The sequence below is a fragment of the Rissa tridactyla genome, chromosome 2 (assembly GCF_028500815.1).
Source record: "Rissa tridactyla isolate bRisTri1 chromosome 2, bRisTri1.patW.cur.20221130, whole genome shotgun sequence".
Lineage (NCBI taxonomy): Eukaryota > Metazoa > Chordata > Aves > Charadriiformes > Laridae > Rissa > Rissa tridactyla.
In genome coordinates, this window is record NC_071467.1 from 52,482,876 (window position 1) to 52,505,152 (window position 22,277).

At 35.8% G+C, this 22,277-nt stretch overlaps 1 protein-coding gene across 3 annotated transcripts in view; it reads left to right on the forward strand.

The window, feature by feature from the left end:
- The window catches only part of ROCK1 (Rho associated coiled-coil containing protein kinase 1), a 92,689-nt gene that overhangs the window by 37,459 nt on the left and 32,953 nt on the right, over positions 1-22,277 (forward strand). For all 3 annotated transcript variants that reach the window (XM_054189724.1, XM_054189726.1, XM_054189725.1), the window contains exons 3-16: positions 2,705-2,805; positions 3,597-3,734; positions 4,940-5,115; positions 7,248-7,332; positions 9,220-9,364; positions 9,640-9,778; positions 10,666-10,757; positions 10,977-11,136; positions 13,761-13,827; positions 17,651-17,739; positions 19,333-19,381; positions 19,954-20,089; positions 20,465-20,556; positions 20,686-20,932. In XM_054189724.1, coding sequence (XP_054045699.1) covers positions 2,705-2,805; positions 3,597-3,734; positions 4,940-5,115; positions 7,248-7,332; positions 9,220-9,364; positions 9,640-9,778; positions 10,666-10,757; positions 10,977-11,136; positions 13,761-13,827; positions 17,651-17,739; positions 19,333-19,381; positions 19,954-20,089; positions 20,465-20,556; positions 20,686-20,932 — 1,716 coding nt within the window. The remainder of the gene's footprint in view (positions 1-2,704; positions 2,806-3,596; positions 3,735-4,939; positions 5,116-7,247; positions 7,333-9,219; positions 9,365-9,639; positions 9,779-10,665; positions 10,758-10,976; positions 11,137-13,760; positions 13,828-17,650; positions 17,740-19,332; positions 19,382-19,953; positions 20,090-20,464; positions 20,557-20,685; positions 20,933-22,277) is intronic.

Consider the following 22,277-nt stretch of genomic DNA (forward strand, 5'->3'; position numbering starts at 1 on the left):
TATTCCCCATTTGTGGGAATATATGAGTCCACTAGATCTAGTTGTTGGCTCACTTGCGCGTAAGCTGGTTGCTGAAAGGCCTAAGTTCAAATGTTCTGTTTAACTTTTCACAGTTTGAACTATATTTGATATCGTACACTGTGTTACATGCACATTTTGTATACTCAGTTGTTTACAGAGAAGGTGTGGTGAAACCCTTAGAGAAAAGAGAAGTTGTGTTAGGCAAAGGAAATACTCATTGCAACAGATAATTTGAATGTAATTTTTAGGAATAGTGAAATCATCAGTGATTCTCAGAGAGCTTCACTTTTGCAATTGGGGCTGAGTGAAGGAAAAGAAAGAAAACTTGCATTTACACTCTGATAATGAATACCTTGTAGGTATAAATTATATACTGAGTAAGATGGGACCTGAAGTAGTATGAAGGTGGAGAACAGACTGTATTATTTCACTTCAGACTGCCTTTAGAGCGCTAATCTTTCTGGGTTTGATGAAATACGAAAGCAAGCTGTGGATGTGCGAGTAGTAGCCTTAGAGGGAACTGTGAAGTCTAGTTTGTTTTGAATTTCTATTTGAAAAAATAATAGATATATAGGAACATTTTAATGTTTATTTTAGTTCTAATAGAAAACTTTTCAAAATATCTTTTTGCAGTATTAGGTGTCCAAACAATTTGCACCATTATTCTAGAACTTTAAAATAAATTTCTAGGTTGCAAATAAAATGGGAGTTTGCTTCCTTTATTTTGTAGGCTGATTGCCCTATGAGGCAGTCCTTATTGTTTTTTCTGGTTTACATTGTGTATTTGTTGAGCTTCCAAAATCTGCTTCTACTGCCTAAGGTTGGGAGGGTTATATTTGCAAGTGTGTAGAACCTTATTAATTTTCTACCATATAGAATTAAAAGAATAAAGAGCCCTGCTTTGCGGCAGGGACTTAGTTTATTTCAAGACAGCATCTAAGCTTATAATCAAACTTCAGGGCAAGTTGGTGAATGAGGTCTTTTGCCTTGGGAGATACCCCATTTGTTCATATAGCATAAGCTGGCTGGGTCCTCCACTTTTAGTGGGAGGTAAAGAACTGCCCATTTGAATATGTTGCAGCCTGATAAACCTTGTTTAACAGATCTTAGCATACAGACGTCAAATTTCCAACACAGTTGTTACTGTAACGTATTGCCTGAAGACGATTGAGCATTAGTTTGTCTCTCAAGCAGTAAATTGCAGTTCGCAACTGCTCACAAGCCCGGTTTACATTATTTAAAAATCTTTAGTTTAGTTTGATCTTCAGATGTATTTTCCTTAATTCTGTTTTGGCCATACCATAGGCAAGTCTTGTGATTGAAAACCATTTAAAGCAATCACAGTGTGCCTAGCTTTCTTTTGCACCAACGTCAAGATTTTTCATTCAGAAGCGGTGGAGCCCCTGTTGTGAGATTACTATGCAGTAAGTTAACAATAACTAGAAAATTGTTGTCATGAGAATTGCTGCATTTTAGTTGCAGCAGTCTTACTCATCCTCCACTATAGGTCAGTTTGCAGCAGGGCAAATAAGGCAATATATTATTTTTTAAAATTATTGAATATTTTGATCCTTCTGTGAAATATTTTGTAAGAACGTACAATTTTAATATAATTTATTAAAATCATCTAATGGTATGCTGCATTGTAAAGGGATGGCTTTACATTAAACAGTAATGCCACAGAGTGTTTATTCAAACAAAGCTATGTTTATTCCTGTTGCAGTAATAAAATCTTACGGAATTTTAATTGTACATATGCTGCTTTTGTTGTCGATAATGGCCAGTGTAGCTAGAAAACTAATGGTAATTTTCTGTTGTCTGTCTAATAATTTTTTGAAAATATGAACTTAAAAAATGACATTTTTTCTCCTTTGTCTTCCTCTGTCCTTACTTCTTTCTAAACTTGGTTTTTAGGCCTAGAATATTATTTTTGAAAATAAAATATCATTGCATAATTTATTTTATTAAAAGCATATCTGTTTTAGTAGAAGTTCTTTGCTTTTAGAAATACTGAAGCATGAAGCTTTTCCATGTAATCTCATGCCAGTGTTGACCCACATGGATTAAAATAGACTGTTTTAATCTTTGACCAAATTTGGAATTAGAATATCTGCCCACTGGGAGTTTGTAAATTATTGTAGTTTATAGAATGACAGGTTTATATAAATAATTGCAATGATTCCCACTGCATGTTTCGAATTAAAATATACTTTTTTGAGTATTAGAAATAAAAAAAGTGCAGAAAAGTGGAAGCTTATTTTTTAAAGTTTCTTCAGTGTCTCATATATGTACTTTATGATACTTTCTGAAATATGTTCCATATTTATCCAGAAATAATCTTTTTATACTGATTAGCTTACAAGCAAGTTCGTGATGGTTATGAAATATTTGCATAGCTTTTTTTTTGCAGGTAATTATTTTAAAAGAAATTCCCAAATTAAGATCGCCGGTAATTGGATTGTACAGTAGAGTCATTGCATTATGTTTATGTCAGGTTTTGGTTACTATGGTACTGAGAATGAAGTCATGCATTCTGCAGAGAGGTTTCCAATAGGAAGGTAGGTTCAAAAGGAGGTCTCCCCTACAAGCAGCACATCTTCTATTAACTATGAAAAATTGAAACGAGATGAATGGGTTTAATTAAATTGATTATATATGAAATGTGAATTTTTCTTTTATGTAGATAAAGACACAGTAAATAAAATGAGAGATCTGCGCATGAAAGCTGAAGATTATGAAGTGGTGAAGGTGATCGGTAGAGGGGCGTTTGGGGAGGTTCAGTTGGTAAGTTACATTTCTTATTTTACGGCTAAATGTATTCTGTAGTATTTGCTTGTGTTTCTATTTCTGAATACAGTGTTCAGAAGGTGCACTCTTAAAATATTAAAACCTTTAGCTCAGTGAAATTTTATTTTTTTTTATCCCATGGAAATGTTTTTGAGAATCTTATATTTCAGTACTCTCAAAGTGCACAAGTACTTGTTTTGCATCAGTCATGCTTCTCTATTGAAATAAAATGGAATGTGTATTCCTCATAATCAAGAAAATTAGCTGTTGCCACTGTATATGTGGTCACCTGCACAAATCTTCAGGACTAGAAGAATTTCTGCCACTTCAGGGACTACACCGGATTTTTGTGGACATAGTTCTTACAGATGAGAGATGTTGTGTGTTGTTTGTGATTGATTAGCCAACCAGGCTTGTTCATCCTACTTTATTGAATTGAAAACTGGTTGGAGAAACTGTAAAATGCCTGCAGTTTTAACTTAATATTCAACAGGTGCCAATATTTGTCCTTTTAAAGACACATGCCTACAAATTACAAAGCAGCTGTTATGCCTATGGACTTCTATATTGAATAGTTCTAGCAAGTATTTTAAAAGCCATGCATATGTTGTCAGATAATGGAATGTAATTATTCTGGAGACCTACAGTATATAATTCTTTATAAAAATGTGAAGAGTCTGATAGAACTTGTTAAGTAGAGAAGCAAGAGAAGTAATATATTCAGTGGTGTTCTTCACACGTTAATGTGGTAAACTACTGTGTTTGGTATGTCACATTTTTCTTCATAGGTAAGGCATAAATCCTCAAGGAGAGTGTATGCTATGAAGCTACTGAGCAAATTTGAGATGATAAAAAGATCAGATTCTGCATTCTTCTGGGAAGAAAGGGATATTATGGCTTTTGCTAACAGTCCCTGGGTTGTTCAGGTATAGTGATATTCTTGTTAAAATATTATCATTTTAGAACAGTTTCGTTACAAGACTGCATGACTTGGAATTACGTGTTTTCATTTTTCGTTTTCCAAAGTCACTTTCTGGTCTGTTAAGGAAATATATTATTAACATTAGGATAGCAGATAGTGCACTTGCTTCAAAATGGTATTTTGTCATAACATTTGCAAGATAAGCTCTGCTGTTTATTTTTGAAACTCTTTGCCAAATATATATTGGTGAGCCTGCTCTGTAGTAATTCTTTGAGGTATCTAGCGTACCAGAAAGATATCCTTAAGACATAGCTTCTGTATATTCTAATTTTTGTGTGTATGTTTGACTGCAAATTATGCCTGCTCTGGTTATTTTTTCCTCATTTCAGTGTTATCACTGACAATTTTCTGGGAGGCGTTGCTGCCTTTGAAGTTTATAAGGAGCACGCCTGAAGCAATCATCAGGCATTGTGTGTGCACATGTTAACTTGTTCATTTGAACTGTTCTTACCCTCAAGCATGTAAATTCTTCTGTTAGGTTAGAATTAAACAATATCATTCAAGGTTTACCTAGATTAAATAGGTAACTACATTACCCAGTCTGACAGATCTGTCTGGGAGTGATTGTCCAGAATAGTACTTCTATGATTTTCAAATAGTTTTAAGTTAGGAAACATATCTACTTGCATTACTCATGTTGAACAGAGCATTGGCAGCTGCAAGGGAAAAACATTTACTTATTTGTTTAAAATGTAGGTTCACTTTCTAAACAATAAATACACTGAAAATAGAATAATAAATATTTAGTGATAACACAAAGAGGATTGGGCAGATGTTTGCAATACAGTAGCTTTGTGTTTACATATTTGTCAACTAGTGTCCCAGTTAAGAAGGAAGCGTTTTGTCCTTTTATGCAATGAGCGTTCTTTGAAATTATCTCAAAATTTATTGCACCGAAGTCTCTAATCTTAATTTGTAACCAGGACTCTACTCCTTCCATTGTAATATGAAGGGACGGAAGATCTGTTTGAAACTTATCTCAGAGAGTAATTCTTTTTTAGGAGGTCTGCTGGATGATGCAAAGTTTCTGCAGTAGTTGTAGCAATTCTGATACTCTGCAAATCAGTTTGTGCAGAAATTCCTTTGATTTTCAACAAGCAAAAGATTAAACATTCAGTGACTTGTTTTTTGTTTATTTGCTTTTTACAGTTATTTTATGCATTCCAAGATGACCGTTACCTTTACATGGTGATGGAATACATGCCTGGTGGGGACCTTGTGAATTTAATGAGCAACTACGATGTTCCGGAGAAATGGGCAAGATTTTATACTGCTGAAGTTGTACTTGCATTAGATGCAATTCACTCAATGGGTTTTATACACAGGTGAAAGAAAAAAGTGTTGTTACATAGTGTTGTTTTATTCCTGATGCTGCCAGAATGACTTTAGCAATTGTTTAGACAGTTTTAAAATTTGTTGTGTTATTTCTTCATTATTATTTCATAATTATTCCATCTTATAACTTCAAAGGTTCTTGCCATCAGAAGCTAGAAGTCTAAGGTGATAACACAGTAAAGGTTTTCAGCAGGCTGATATTCCTCAGTTTGAGGAGTAATAAAATTGTCCCACTTTATCAAGAGATACAAGAACTAGAGTGGTGTAAACATGTTGGCCCCAAAATGGTTCTTTTGATTAGAAAAATCTGTTTTGGGAATTTGATAGTGGTAGTATCCACTGTTAGGAATTATTCTGTGCTCCGCATTTGAAGCCTCGGCTGGCATCAGTGACCCATTAAACAAGAATCTGTGAACAATGTGAGGAAAATCTCCCAGCCACATATTTCCTTGTAAGGGGTGAGATGGAAAACTGAGGTGTACAGCAAAGCGAAAAATCTATTGTTTGAGTAGGATCTAGAGCATCATTAATTATGTAGCTATGTATCATATGTAGCATCGTATATATCAACGTAGCATCATTAATTATGTAGCCTATTGGATAAATTGTCTATCTGAACGAACCATCTGTACATGCGTATTGCAAGCTTTAGAAACCAGGCAGTAGAATTTGCCAGCAGCACAGCAAAGTTTTTTTCCTGAAAAATTAGATTATTTTGACACCAGCAGATTTTTTGGAATTTGTTTTCTACTGGAGTTAGTCTGTTCAAATCAGAGGAATGGAAGGAAACAGGTGAAAATGTGGGCCCACTGCTTAATGGATCAGGGACCTAGTGACAGAGGACATGGAAACAGCTGAAGCCGCTGCCTTTGCCTCAGCCTTTGTTGATAAGGTCTGCTTTCAGATCTCTCAGGTCCCTTTGCCTAGTGGCAGAGCTTGGGAGATTGAAGCATTGCTGTGGCAGGGGAAGATCAAGCTGAGTCACAGTTATGCACACACACATCCAAGGCACCAGGTGGGATGTACCAAGGGTCGTGAGGGAGTTGACCAGTATCCTTGTGATACTGCTCTCTGTCACTTTTGACGTGTTGTGGCAATTGGGAGATTCCTGATGACTGGAAAGAAGCAAATGGCATACCCATCTTGCCCCGAGAAGGGCAAGGAGGGAAGGATCAGGGAAACTTCAGGCTGATCAGCCGAAGTGCAGTCTTTGGGAATCTTATGGAATAAATTCTTAGGAAACTTTCCAAGCACATGGATGATTTCCAAGCCTGCATGGATTTACCAAGGGTAAAGTATGCCTTACCAACCCAGTTACCTTCTGTGCTGAGATGATGGGCTTCACTGATGAGGGGAGAGTAGTGTGTGCTGTTTGTCTTGACTTTAGCAAGGTTTTTCACGTAGCCAGATTGGAAAGACACGGTTTGAATAGGTAGAACAAAAGGGTTTGTGCTCGGTAGTACCATGTCAAGCCAACAGTCAGCTAGCAGCAATTCATCAGAGGGTTGATACCAGGGTCAGCACTACGTTTTCATTCCCAACCTGAACAGTGTTTAGGTGAGATAGAAAGCTTCAGTCATCAGCTGCCCAGCGGGACTTTATAGAAAAGATGGAGCCAGACTTGAAGTTGCATACCGAAAAGATGAAAGGCAATGGATGACACAAATTGCAGCAAGGGAATATCTAGCTATTCATTGGGAAATATTTTTTTACTAGGAGAGTGGCCAAATAGTGGAAGAGAATCCTAGAGAGGTTGTGGCATCTCCATCCTTGAAAAAAATTCCAAACTTGATTGGTTTTGACCCTGAGGATCCTAATATAACTTAGAAGTTGAATCTGACTTTGTTAGCTGTACTTCGATCAGTCAGTTGAACCAGGGGTCTTACAAAAATGCTTCCCAACCAAAATTATTCTGTGAGTATACAGATACATTTCCACTGCACTTCATTTCACAGTTATGGCCACAGATCTCCTTTGAGGTCCCAGAAATATACTTTCTCCTGAAATTCACATTACACTTTCTTCATAATTGTTTCTTAAAATTATTTTGCTTCAGTATATTTAATAAAATTGGAAGTGCTGAACTTCATCAGTTACTTCATGAAAACTTTTCTCGTTTCAGAGATGTGAAGCCTGATAATATGCTGCTAGATAAAGCTGGTCACTTAAAACTAGCAGATTTTGGTACTTGTATGAAGATGAATAAGGTAAATGTATGTTTTTAATTTCGTTTTTCTGTTTGTGAAAGGAAAACATACCTAAAAGTGAAAAGAAAATAACTGAAAACTTTTTAGCTAGATGAGAAGAGTTTGAAAGTTCCAGTCTGTTTCCATTACTGTTCTTTATGCATCTTATTCAATGGCAATGTAGAATGCAGAATGGTTCGTGAAGTAGGGACTATACCAACTTCTGTACCGTTTGCTAGAGAAACTTCCTGAAGTCAAACCTTTGATTGTCTCTATTTCCTCTGGATTATTTCTTTCAGCCTTTGGTTATCAAAAGTCTATGCAAATAAGTGAGATAATTTTTATGTAGTTTGTCAGTAGTGAAAGAATCAAAACTGATGTACAAGCTGCTGAATCCCAATTGTACTTATTAGCCATGTGCTGTATAGCAAAAGGGCAAATCTGAAGAAAACAGGTTAAAGAATGTCTTAGAATTATTTATTTTTTAAAATATATCCTGAGGTCACTAAATATATATATTTACAACAGTATTTAATGTACTGCGAAGCACTGTTGTTCCGTTCCCTACACAAAACTCTGCTTGGTTTTTGTCAGTCTGGACATATATATGAGGAAAACAATCTGAAATACGTGGTGCTTAATAGAGCCTGTGTAATATGTACATTGTGTTCTCGACATGTTCCAAGAGCTTTGAACAAATCACTGTATTTAGCTACTTTGCCATAAATAAAAGACATCAGTGAAAACCAAGTGCAGATTATGTGTACAAATTCAAGGAGTTGCTTCAAATCACAAACAGTCCACTTCAGTGGAATAGCTGACACAAAATTTGGCTTTGTTTTGACTTAAACTGCATTTTTCCTTGACTGATTGTGTTCTTAACAGTGAAGAATTTTGAAATGTAGAAAAATATTATCCTAGCATTTAAGCTGTAAGTGCAAAAAAAATAAAAGAAAAAATACTATGAAACTTTGCTATATATTAGCATTACAGAAGTAAACTTGCATCAGTAACACTTTGCATTTTGTGCTGTTCTAAACAAAGCTAGCTGAGTAGTCTTGAGCCTAGTCTTGAGTTTTTCTAGTCTTGAAAGAGAAAGGTTAGTCTGTTGGAGAGAAACTGCTCAGCATAGGAGCTTAATTTAGGTGCATTCTGGATTTGCTGCATATGCAACACTGGATTTATATTTGTTATATTTACTTAGTTATATATTTTTATGCAAGTTTTTCTACTGATCGATTTCTAGCAATATGATAGGATTATTTCAGAAATGCCTGAATGGCACTGGAAGGGGGCACGTGGTTGCAGCTTCAGCATTCTAGATACGAGCTCCAGTGTGACTGATCTCTGTCCTCCCAGCCCTTTCTCAGGGGCATGAGGAATGTCAAATGTTCTCCTCACCTGTTACCTGTTTCGAAGTCTGTTTACTTAGAGTTTCAAGGCCCTGTCTACATCTAGTCTTCATGGCATTGAGTATATTGGGTTGGAGGTGAAAAAGTTGCACTCTAACTGATCCTGTTAGCAAAATCTCTGATGTTTACCCATTTATGCTATCAGAGGAGCTTTCCCTGTTTGCGATACATCCTGTCAGTATATGACACATTTATACTAGCATGAGTAGGAGAGGCTATGCAGTGTTTACAGGGCCTAGATCCAATTCTGATTATTTCTTGGATGTTAACTGAAGTTTTTAAAGTAGCTTACACTGTGCTTGACAAATCTGGTGCTTTATTCTAGATTTAGTAGCTTAGAATTAAAAACTGTTAAAATACCCATTCAAAAAAGAGTATTTGTTGATGAAAGTTGATGTTGATCTGTTAATGTTGCTTAGGCTGCAATAAGCTCTTAGAAATGGTTTGCAATTTTGGATCTTATATTTGGGCCTGGCTGTTTTCCTTCCCTTTGTAGGAAGGTATGGTACGATGTGATACAGCTGTGGGGACACCAGACTATATCTCTCCTGAAGTATTGAAGTCCCAGGGTGGTGATGGTTACTATGGGCGAGAATGTGACTGGTGGTCAGTTGGAGTCTTTTTGTATGAGATGCTTGTAGGTAAGTAGTAGGATAATCAGAATTGACTGCACAAATTAACTAGACTCTATGTCAAAATCACGGTTGTATTTAATTTATTACTCTTCTGACATAAGCTGTGGTTTACTGACCGTGGTATTTACAGAATATGTTTTAGAAATATTCTGGCACAGTTCTCAAACATTTGTCCTGTTCACTTAGTTGCTTACATTATTGCATATGTAGTTTGAATATTATAAATAAAATCTACAATACCTTTGATATGCTTTTTAATTTTTGCATTGCTGCGTTTTCAGGTGATACACCTTTTTATGCAGATTCTTTGGTTGGAACTTACAGTAAGATTATGAACCATAAGAACTCCCTTACTTTCCCTGATGACAATGAGATTTCTAAAGAGGCAAAAAACCTTATTTGTGCCTTTTTAACTGATAGGTAAGATTTAAACTTTACTCAAAATGAAAGTAAGCCTTCGTTAAGAGAATTTCTTCTCATGTTGAAAGAGCGCACACACACACACATATATATATATATTTGGTTTTTGTGGGTTTCTAAACTGCTTAACAGTAGTGAATTTGGGAGAGGAGTCTCCAATGGTTGCTACTGCTCCTTTATGGTAGTATCATATACTGGGGAAGTGCTGCAGTAGCAGCAGATGGATACATCTACCCTGTGCATTTTGTTTGAATATGAAGTGTTACTCCATAGTAACAGCTACTGTTAGCTTTGTCTGTGTTGCAGGGTGTTGAGGGGCATGCAAAAAGGGTTCCTTTTAGATGAAGCTAAAGCAAAAGCTGCATTTCAGGAGTGCCACTAATGCACTCCCAGCTCTTAATAGGCATTCAGGATCAGGGTAGAGTCAACCCAAAGGAAACCCATCTGAAATGTGGGTGTTAGGTCTGCTTCACTTTGTGAGTACACTCTTCTTGTCCCCACACTACTTATTAATGTAAGCATAACCTTTGCTTGAGAACTGGTGCTATGAAGGAGGGGGGCTGCTGCATTTGCTGGGCTGCATGGGATTCAAACAACACAATGAACTACTAGAAAAAGTGGAACCTAGCTGCCTAGCTAGTCTGTGAGGGTGGAAACAGTAGCAGCAGGACTTCTTAGGGCCAGACTTAAAACCAGGCTGAGTTCTGAAATGTAGCTGCTGTGCTGCTTTAGATATCTTCATATGAAAACTTTGAGATGTGTCTATTTCTTACTTTAGTTTGAGAGGTAATTTTTTGCCTTTGTTGTTAGATTATGCATTAGAATGAGTCTTTCCTTCAGAATAATTTATGTAATCTTCCATGCTTAACAAAAACACTCTTTAACAGGGAAGTGAGGCTAGGACGAAATGGCGTAGAAGAAATTAAGCGGCACCTTTTCTTCAAAAATGATCAATGGGCTTGGGAAACTCTCAGAGACAGTAAGTATAATGTTTTTCTTAGAGACAGTGATCTGTCTTACGTAATACGTTAGCAAAAGGACTGCCATATTTCTTTTTCATGGAATTTAAAGCTTTATTTCCTCTGTTCCAAGGAAAGAGATTTCTTAGACACCAAGGAGACATTCCCCCCAAAAATTCTTGATTGTGTCACTTGAGAAATACAATGATCATTATCATACTGTTCTGCTTTTTTCCTAGCTGTGGCACCTGTTGTGCCTGACTTAAGTAGTGACATTGACACTAGTAATTTTGATGATCTGGAAGAAGACAAAGGAGAAGAAGAAACATTTCCCATACCAAAAGCATTTGTGGGCAACCAACTTCCTTTTGTAGGATTTACGTACTACAGCAACCGTCGGTACGTATGCAGAAGGCAAGCTAATGGTGTGTTATTTTGTCAACACTGTTTCTGACTCTTACCAGTCACTATTTTGATACAAGCCTTTTCAGATTCTTATGATTCAGAATACTAATAAATTGTACTCTTTTGACACTTTGATAATGGTAACCAGTACTGCTAGTCGTCAGTCTGATGTGAGTATCACACTGAATTTGTGAATGTCTTATTCTGCTTTGACAATATTGTGTAGTGGTGCTGCAGAAGCTAAGCAAGAAAAATCCACCGTTGCCACTACTAAGCAGAGCTGCCTGCAGAGTGTAGAGTCACAAATTTGGGATACAAATGTCACTTTGTTTTATTGCGAATTACTGTTCCTGAGCTGTATATGAAGATTCCATACTTTACATCAGTGTTTTAGCATGTGATAAATTAAACCTTGGCTTACTAGAACTAAAATATTTTCTACTTGCCTGTTACCTGCTTCGTAATTTTCCTTTTTTTCCCACAAAGTATTCGTGCACTGCACAGTAAGCTTGTGGTGCTTTATAGCTTTCACTGTTGCTTAGAAGACTTTAAATTTAAATTTAGTTAAAATTATATTAATAAATACTTTTAACAGTCCTTAATATCGTAGGCACTATGGATAGCTATATCTACGTTCAAATATCTTGATAACTTTTTCTTACTTTGAAAGCTGCTTTTAATTGTGGTGGGTGTCAGTCAGGCTTAAAATAGGTTAAAACTTCTAGTGGGCCATGTCAGATAGAAACTATTAGTTTTAATAGCATTTCTGGATAGGAAAGACTTAAAGGAAATAAATCTGGTTTTTGTCCTTGGATAGAAGAGGAACCACTTTTCCAAGCCTGTGGTAAAATTCTTTCCATCTTTGCAAAGAGCTGGATTTGTTTTTGCTTTCTGCATAGTAAGGTGTGGAAGGACTTACAAGCTTTGCATATGGTTTGTGTGAGTTCAGCAGCTCAGGAATTTCATCTGCTGTTCTGATCTTAGTCTATAATTTGAAAAGGTCTTAATTTTTGCCTTGGAGGACGATTTTGGAATATATCATCAAGAAGGTGAAGTAGCATACAGAAGCTTGATAATAACATAATTTCTTCTCTCCCCCGCTTCCTTCTTGGGGGACAGCATCAGGATGTGTTTTGCTGTTGTTGAAGAACTCTGCTACTAAATACTATTATAACTTTGTAGGCTTACTAGAACTAAAGTGCTGACCTATCGTTGAATTTTGTCCCATAATGTTTTGCTGTTGTGGTAGTCTTGAAAAGTTGGAAGTAACCATTCATACTTATGAAACCTGTAATCCTAATGTTTATTCCCTTTTTCAATTGAAAATAGTTCAAACGTTAAAAAAAAATGCATATTTAGAAAAAAGTTGCACATTTATCTCTCCCTTCAGTTTCATCTTACTCATATATGCTGGAGAGCTTAAATAAATGGAAATGTAGGAAAATTATGTGACTTCTGTCTTTAATGGATGTACTACCATCTTTTAGTATAGAATACTTTCTACAGATGTAATTGCATTGATTGTAAACTAGAAAATATGTTTGTGTATTATTGAACTTCACTTGTAACACAGATTTAGGAATACTATCTGAGAACACTTTGCAGCCCTATCTGGCCCGTGTGTTCTCTTCTGGATTCTGATGGAGCTGGTGCTGTGGCTGCTTAAATATCACATTCTCACTTCTCAGCAGCCCTGGTGTACGAAATATGGTGGCTTCTTGTACTCAAGACAGCAGGTCCCTTTCTGTACAGAACTGTTCCGTTTCCTCTGTGTCATTTGTTTTTCTGAAAGCAGTCTTGATGTTTAATTTGACCAAGGCTTTGGAGGTATTTTTGATTTTACCCTCCTTGATCTTTTAGAGAGGTTTTTGTATACGTGAAAATGTGCATGTGAAACGAAAAGGAGGATGTGTCTGTCTTCCTCAGTTCATGTGTTGGAAAGTTATTCCTCACATAATCTGATGCAGTTAGAGACGTTTTACGTCTCTCTAGATCAGTTATTAGGCCAAGAATATCACATCAAATACTAAAGGAATTTGAAGATAGTAATATGTATTTATTTACCTGACTTTTCAGAATCCCGATAAATAGAAATTTGTGGTATTTTTAGAAAACGCTTACGTAAAATAAGGACACTGGCTTCAGGGCAAACTTTTTGTTTGAGGAACCCTTAGTAACTTTGTTGGAAGTTACACAATCTCTGCAGATTTCGCCTCATTGCTGTTACTTGCTGCATAAGTGCCTGAGTAAATATTTATGGGATGGAAGCCAATGAGAGTGTTGTAACCATGGAAAGCAAGGATTTTTTTAATGGTTATTAAAAAAAGAAAAGTGGTTGTATTAGTATTTGGCAGAAATCCTTTTTTCTGGAGGTCTTCTACTGCAGCTTTCTACTTTAACCTTTACAATAAATTGTGTGAGTTTTTCAATTAAATGTGCTTAAATCTTAAAGTATAATAAATACAGAAATGAAAAAATCTGATTATGTTACTATTTGATTATTCACATTTTGTAGAAAAAATTCTGGGGGTTATGTTTTAGGATGATTGTATTCTGTTTTTTTCATAACCTTGCTTTTAAACAACTCTTGAATTAAAACTTTTTAAATGTTGTTACAGGTATTTAGCTGTCTCTGCAGAAAATTCCAATGATAACAGAACAGGCTCCAGTGTGGATAAAAGTGTGGTATGTCTCACTGATTTTCAGCTTTGTTGGGTCCTAGGACAGAATCTATTGCTAATATGGGAATAAGCTGTTAGAGTTCTAAATGTCTCAAAATATTTTAGTGCTTGGAATATGGGAAATCAATACAGAAATTCTAATTGTTTAGTATGGCCTGCCTGTTAAAATTATTGGCAAAGCAGAATTTCAGTTCTTTATATAACATTGTTTTTTCTGAATTGGGTTAAAATAGCTGAAACGGCATACTCTTTGTGGAATTGGATTCACAGTTTTTAGCTTTAGAAATATGGAAATGCCTTATCAATCCCAGGTGTACGCTGGCTTTGTGGCAGTCTTGGAGTCTGCACGTGAGTGTGATGGGAAGCTTGGGCTTTCCAGCAGCCCACCAGTTTAACACTGGAGCCGGACTTCCTGTGAGCCAAGTGGGAGGTGGCAGATAATGTACCAAGCTTGGGTATTCTGCTTCTTCCTAAGCTTCTTGACAGTCAGGTTTCCAGGAAGGTATGCTGAGGTGTTGGAAACAAGGCCTGTTTGCATTCTGTGTGTAAGTTCTGGTGTAAATAAAGCTATTACCTCAGAATGGTTTGATATTTTACAAATTACATTCTTCGAAGAAGAAAACACTGTCAAAAAATTGATAATTAATTCTAAAAGAATCTTGTTATTGACTGTGATTTACTTAGTGTTTTGTTCTGTTTTCCATTTAAAGTAGATTAATGCATGTTGCCTTTTCCCTTAAACTTGCAATGTGAAGGTTTTAATGATATACGGTATTACTCAGAGAAAATTTGTAAAGGGCAGGGGAGCTGATTATGTAATTTATTGGGCTAACTGAATTTATTGAGCATTGACGTGTCTTGATTTCTTCACGTATGTTGATGTGTTCCATAAATTTTGTTTTCCTCGTAAGCGTTTGCCTGTTGATATGGTAAAATTAAAAACAGAGACAGACTTTCAAATATTAGCAGATACTTAAAGTTGTGTGCTGGCCTTTGGTTGACTTTGAAGAGAGTTACTGAATGGACTTGGCATAATTGGTGGGATACAGGCACCTGCATGTAGTTAAAGAACCCTCAGAGTCCTGCCTGTATTGTCAGATGTATCTGTATGTCTTGTGATTTTAACAGTTTATGGAGGTGAAGCTCTGGAAGGATATGAGTGAAATAGAGAGGTTTAAATAAATGTTAAGTCTTTACTACAAGGTATTTTTACCCCACAGTTCTTTCTCAGATGTTTTTCTTTCGTTACATGCTGCAATGAAAATGGTAATGTTGACACATGGTTAGCAAATTAATTAGTAACACAAGATGTTACCTGGGCTGTCTGCATTTTGGCATAGTACTGAGTGTCTTCTGGGAGGGACTGAGCGCCAGAAATTTTCAAGATATTAATTGTGTTTTTCAAGTGTGTAAAATATCACAGAATTAGGCCATGAAGTTGGGCAAAAATGGAATTCAGTGTCCTTTAACTGAATTTCAAACGTCTTTGAAGATCTGTTTATTTCCTTTGGTTTAGTGCTATCATGACCACCTGTAAACAGTCCTGATATTAAGAAAGAGGAGATTGACAGATTCTTTTGCATTGCGTCTTTGGTTTTCTTCATTGTTCAGGGTGTAGAACCAGATGCACTATACCATGGTGATTAATTAAAAAAAAAAAAAGTATGGCAGTTCCAGAGGGATTTTTCTTGGCTTCTCTGCTGTAGACAGGCTTTTCCATATTCCTTTCCTCCCCCGCCTCCTACTCAAAATGGAAACTGAGAACAAACTAAAACATAAAGGAATGCTTTTATACTGAGTTAATTGTAACTCAGGATTTTCTTAAGATATTATTTAGTCTATTGATACTAGATTGTGCAAAACTTCTCTGGAAGCCTATTGTGTCGTACTAATGTAATTAGACTGCTCGGCAGGCTTACGTAGGCCCCTTGGGATACAGCACTATAGAAGCATCCAGAGACAGAAAGACGCAAGAGGAGGCAATAGAGGTCCAAACTAGTAGGAGTCAGTACAGAAATGCCTCAGTTGCCAGATGTCTTTTTGGACCTGTTCCTTGTCCATCCCATTTAGTTCCTCTCTGCAGCCTGTCTGGAAGGGCTATAAAATAAGTAACCAAGAAATGGAAGAGCAATTATGTTGAAACTTCTTTATCCTTTATTTTTGTGCATTAGTTTTGGTCCCTTTTTATTAAAGTGAGAGCTAGCATTTAAATAGTCTTGCTTCTTGCATTGTTTCTCAGTGGCTCATACCACGGAGATAAATGTTTTGTGTACTGGTCCTTCTTCCTTTTTCCTCAAAGTTTAGATTTAGAGGCCCTCACTGTGGTTTTTGACTACACTGTTGTCTCATCATACAACATGGTGTTATGTTGTATGTCACACCAGTAGTTGGTTTTCCAGAGCTGTTCTGTAAGTTCTGAGAAGTCTATTCCAGTGTTTCCTTGGTTTCTCAAGGCTTTGTGATAGGTAGTGGTAAATATATAGAATAGAGTGGTGAACATATAAAATACATAGTTTCTGGTTAGTCCCCAGTCACCATGTCTGTGTTGTTCCTCTGAGAACTTCAGAGCAGCTTAAGAATGTGGAAGAAAGAAAAAGGAGGAACTAAGAAAGGATCTCCAATTTTTGAAAGCACCTGAGTGCTCCATGCTTTATTTCATATTACAATGGGAATGAGAACAGATTGAAAGTAGGAAGTAAGAAAAACGCCTGCCTGGAAGTAGGCAAAAATAATCTCAGCTGTAACTTTCTCATTTAATATGGATAAAGCATGCTACAATATGTCTCCAAACTCCTCTTCATAATCTTACTGAGGAGTTCTAATTTCTCTCCAGTTGCTCCTCTTTCTGGGATGATTGTGCAAAAGGAGTCGGGCAATTGTCAGAGGTTTTAAAGTTAGGACAAGGAGCAAGAAAGCAAACGGTCAGAACCACTTGAGTATGTTGCTTTGAAGACAGTGTAGGTTAGGACTGTAATTCTCTATGCAGGTAAAAGAGTGTTGAGGGAAATGTGGGAAAGCTAAATAAGGCTGAAATTCTGACAAGATCAGCGAAAAGGTTTAAAAGAGTGAATCAGCCCGGGCTTGACTTAATGAGCTTCCCCAAAGTTGATACCATCTTGTTGTTAATTGAAGATTTTGCTGATGTTGGAGCGGGATTATTGTGTCCAGAGATTCAGCGGAAGGTAGTTATTTTAAGACTATGTGAAAAGAATGAATTTCTGAATTCATCTTGCTGGCAAAATTTACGTGCTGTAGAGTAATCTTCCATATTAACATCTGAAACTTGTTACTGTTTTCAAACCTTAGTATAGTGCTAGCTATAAAAATTATCTCTGAGGAAATAGATGTTAAGAGCATTTCCCCCCATTGCTAATAACTGACAGGCCTGGTTCTGCTACCTGAACTTGTTGAGAGCTTGAAGATGCCTTGCAAAATACATGTGGTGGTTCATGCGGGAAAAATAAATTTTTGAGACTAATTAAAATTCTTATATGTTTGTAGTAATATCTTTAGTCTGATTCTGAAGATACTTAAAACAAGGAGGATTTGACTTAGCTTAGCCCAGTGAATTTCGACAGAACTATTCAGAACCCTAAAATTTTATGTGCGTGCAAATGATAAAACTGTGTAATATTAAAGTTGTTTCCTGTAATTAACTTTTTAAGAATTTTTTGGGGGGGGATCATATTTTAATAAGGTGACAATCTAGTGTTTAGATGGAAGTGAGTAAGCTGTGATACAACATAAGCAGCAGTGAGTATTCTGAAATACTTTTTAAAAGTTTTTAAATTTAATGCATGTTCTTTCATGTACAAATATATTTAAAGCTGGAAAATATGCAGAAGATGATCTATGATTTGGAAGAACAACTACATAATGAAATGCAGTTGAAAGATGAAATGGAGCAAAAGTGCAGGTGAGACTTTGAACTTTAATTGTTTACATAATTTAAACACATCTAACAGTTCAGTTCTGTATTACTGCTTTAGGGATCACCGGAACAACATTAGGAATGATACTGTAGTTCTCCAGGGGAGTTCCAGGCACAGGTTTAAGTCATTCTAAAACAGTATTTGAATGGTTTTCTTGACAATAGAATGAAGAAAGTGTTTTGTTTTAATTGGCAGCTATGTAACCCATACTCTTTCTGAACCCTTGAATGTTTAACTGATATCTGAATTCAGATGTCTTACTGGACCGAGGTACACAATGATAATGCTGATTTTTAAAAGACTGTAAAATACTGTATATATGGCATATATTGCATTATTAAAATTAATTGTCTAGTTTCTAAATACATGGTACTTGTTGGAAAACCACATTCCTTTTTTTTCCCTGTGACTGATAGATAAGAACAACTTTTTGCTTTCTAAAGTCTAGTTTCTACCATGTTGAAGAAGTAGCTGTGTGAGAACTTGTTTATTTCTTGCATCTACACTTACGAACAAACAGTTGGCTTTCTTTTTTTCTGATAATCAGAAATTTTTACTCAGATTCATGCAAACTAAATTCCCCTTCATTTAGCTTCTCCTTTTGAAGTCTTTTTCTGAAGGCCTAAATAAAGCCAGGAGGCAACACTAGTTATAGTATATAGGAAGAATTTAGGCTTGAGGACCATAGCGTGTAGCTGTACAAGCTATTTATATGGGAACTGGTAGCCAGAATGGTTCGGTGGGAATTTAGACTATGTGACACTATCGGTTACTTAAACACAACTTCACTGTTCACATGATCTGATTGCTTTCCAGAAGCAGGACGTACATTGCTTGAAAGTTATTCAGTATCTGTCTTCCTGCAGTACTACTGAAGTGATCAGAGCACAAGAGTGTGTCTTCTGATACACCGTACTGTTTACTGCAGAGTTAGTAGGTAGGATATATTGCTGTAACTGCTCCTTATTGTACCTGCCAGGTAACATTGTCCGGGTCCTTTTTATTATCTCTTTGAAGAGGGATAGCTAGCTACAAAAATGCAATGGATGTGTCAATGTTATTGCTAGTTGACTGAGGTTTTACTGTGCACTCAACCTCACGCCCTCTGTAGTACTAGGTTCTAATACATTGCTTCAACAGAGAGACTTTCAAATAATATTATTCAAATATCTTTATCCATAGCAGGGAGCTGTCTGTTCTTGAATTAATGAACCCTTTTACGTATTTGGAATGTTCACAACTAGAGGAATTTTTAGCAGTTCACCAGGGTGTTCTAATTTTAATGATAACCTGTTGTGTACATACACTGTTTTTACATTTGCAGATTAAGGGAGAAAATGTGGCACCTAAATTTTTGCATATCTAATCTGCAGCAAATTTGATAAATAATAAATTATTTTACAGATTATTTCCAGTGATTGATTGTTTTCTTCAATTTCAAGTGTTTATTATAAAATAGCATTAGCCAAAATATAAATGTTCACTTTAATAACAGTGCCAAATTATTTCACTAGAAAAACACTATCTATAATGTATCCTTCTCAAATATTCCTTAAATGATTTTGTTTTATTTCTAGATCTTCAAACATAAAGCTAGACAAGATAATGAAAGAACTGGATGAAGAGGTAATTTTTTTCCTCACTGAAGCCTTAGTTGAGTAAAGAATGTGGATAGTACTTTCATGATTGAAGATACTTCTGTGACTAAAAAAATTGTTCTGATTTTAAATTTGAGGTCAAACCATCACATTTCAATATGGAGCATTGGGAGACACATTTTTATTTGTACACATTTTCAAAACCTTTTTCTTTCTGCAAGTCATGCTGAATTCTGTCTCCTCTGCTAAATGTTTTGCTTAGTCTTGCTCATTGCAATTTCTGTGGAGTTTATCAAAATCAGTTACTCTAAAAATTAACATACAGATGATTTTCTATTGAGTCCTTATATTGTCTCATAATAATAATTTTAGTAGTTACTTACATATAATCATGTTAACGATAACTTTTCTAGTAATTTCATAAATTTGTCATGTAGAAGTTAAAAAAGCTATCTTTTCTGAAAATTGTTTCAAGGAAGCTAGAAAACTCATTCATTGGGAATGATGCATCAGTTTCCTTGATTAATTAGTTGCAGAGATACTGATTTAGGGATCATTCCTTAAAATGTAAATGGAAAATACCAATGCTTTTAATTGTAGGGAAATCAAAGAAAGAACTTGGAAACAACAGTGTCGCAGATTGAGAAGGAAAAGATGGTATTGCAACATAAGATAAATGACTACCAAAGAAAAATTGAGCAAGAGAATGAAAAAAGACGGAATGTGGAAAATGAAGGTATGCCACGTTGTCCAAACATTGACACTAATGAGGTGTATGATGTATTCTGGGGAAAAATTTACTGCCTTAGCATCTTAAGTGCTATGCAACTGTAAGGGGATTTTTTAAAATAATAGACACAAAATTTATTTTTATTTGAGTTTTAATAAGAACACACAATATTTTTGTCTTATTCTGTTCTTTGCAGTGTTCATTGTTGTTCTGCAAGCACAGAATTTGACCTAAAAATGTATATAAGAAGCAGAAATTCAACAAAAGACCTACTATATGCCAAGAATTTATTTGAGTGTGTTTGCGTACAAAACAATGCCAAACCCAAAAACCCTAAAGATTTTTTTAATCTGATGTATTAATGGCGTAATTTCTCTTTAGTGTCCACGCTAAAAGATCAGATGGAAGACTTGAAAAAAATCAGCCAGCATTCACAAATTTCAAATGAGAAGATAACACAATTGCAAAAACAAGTATGTTGCTTCTGTTTATTGTCTTCATTATTTCTTAGTTTTGAGAAGGCAGTATTGAGCATTCAGATATAAAGAACTTGGTCCCAATAATTTTAATATTTGAGAATCTTGTCTGTTTTATTTTAACAGCTAGAAGAAGCAAATGATTTGCTGAGGACAGAATCGGATACAGCAGCAAGACTGAGAAAGGGTAACACAGAAATGAGCAAGTCATTAAGTCAGGTAGAATCACTCAATAGAGAACTGCAGGAAAGGTGCAGAGTTCTAGAAAGCACAAAACTGCAGGTGGAGAAAGATTATTACCAACTGCAAGCAGCTTTGGAGTCGGAACGCAGGGACAGAAGTCATGGATCTGAAATGATTGGAGAACTACAGGGTAATTCTTCTATATTTATACTTTACCAAAAAAGTTGTGATATCCGTACTTTATTGAATAAAGTACAGTTACATAAAGGGAGGAAAGCCAACCTGCAAATCACGTGTGACTTAGTAGAATGATTTCTGAAGGTTGGATCTTGCTTCCTGATCATGTCTGAGGGGCTCTTGGGAGGGAGAGTAAGTCTGTGGGACTGCCCTGACTAAAAGTCTGAGTCCAGTGGTACAAAAATTTGAAAAGCTGATACAGTGCTAGGGAAGACACAACACTGTCTTACTGCCTTGGTGCAGTAGCCAAGTTTACGTTTCTCCTGTGGAGAAAGCTATTTCGTTGTTAAATTGCATTTGTTTTCTTTTATGATGCTTCTACATTACTTTATAAACAAGATGGAGAGCATAGTAAGAGACGCAGATGTGGAATCTCTTTTTTCTGTATGCATGGAACTTTCTACCATTTGTAATTCTGATTTTTCATATTAGAAACTATTCAGATACATTAATTCATGGCTGTGCTTATGCTAATGGATCCTGCCTCTTAACTCGTCATTTTAAACCATCTGTCTGCAGTATTGAAAATTATTTTCCATGAGGCACAATCTTTTGTTGAAGACTTTGTGGGCGGTTTTGTTTTTTAAGGTAAACTTTGCTGGCAACAAGAAAGATCTATCAAGAATCAAGTTGCCTGTTTACTGTCCTTCAAATATAGTAAATCAATTTCGGTTGAATGATTGCAAACTTCCTCTGAAATGACTGTGTGTAGTTTGATCCAGTCTGTTGTTAATTGCAAGCAGGAGGTACAAATGGTACCAGAAGACTATTCTGTGCAATTCAAAATGTGATTTTGACCACGTCCAACTCAGCAGCCTGCAGGAAAAGGATCTTTTTATTTTAAAGGAGCTAATGCAAATTCTTCAGTGTAGAAATATATACTACTACTTCAGCTTATATATATATATATATACACTACTACTACTTGGGCATGCGCATATACAGACACATACACACACTACTACTACTTCTACTGCTACTACTACTACTACTACTAAGACTTTGGGGGAGACCTTATTGCAGCTTCTCAGTACTTAAAAGTATAAATACTATAAAATAAACAAAAGTATAAAATACTATGCTTGTTGCGTAGCACAGCAGAACTTGGATTAATGGAAGAAATTTTGCATATTAGATATTGGAAGTGACAGAAGGCAGGTACCAAGTTTTGCATGTGTTTATTTTTGAGAATTGTTACTAATGGGGTGCATAAAGAGTGACTAAAAAGATCTGTTTCCTTTTACAACCTACAGCCTTTGCATATCTGAAAAATTGTAAGGTGTAAATATTTTAGGGGT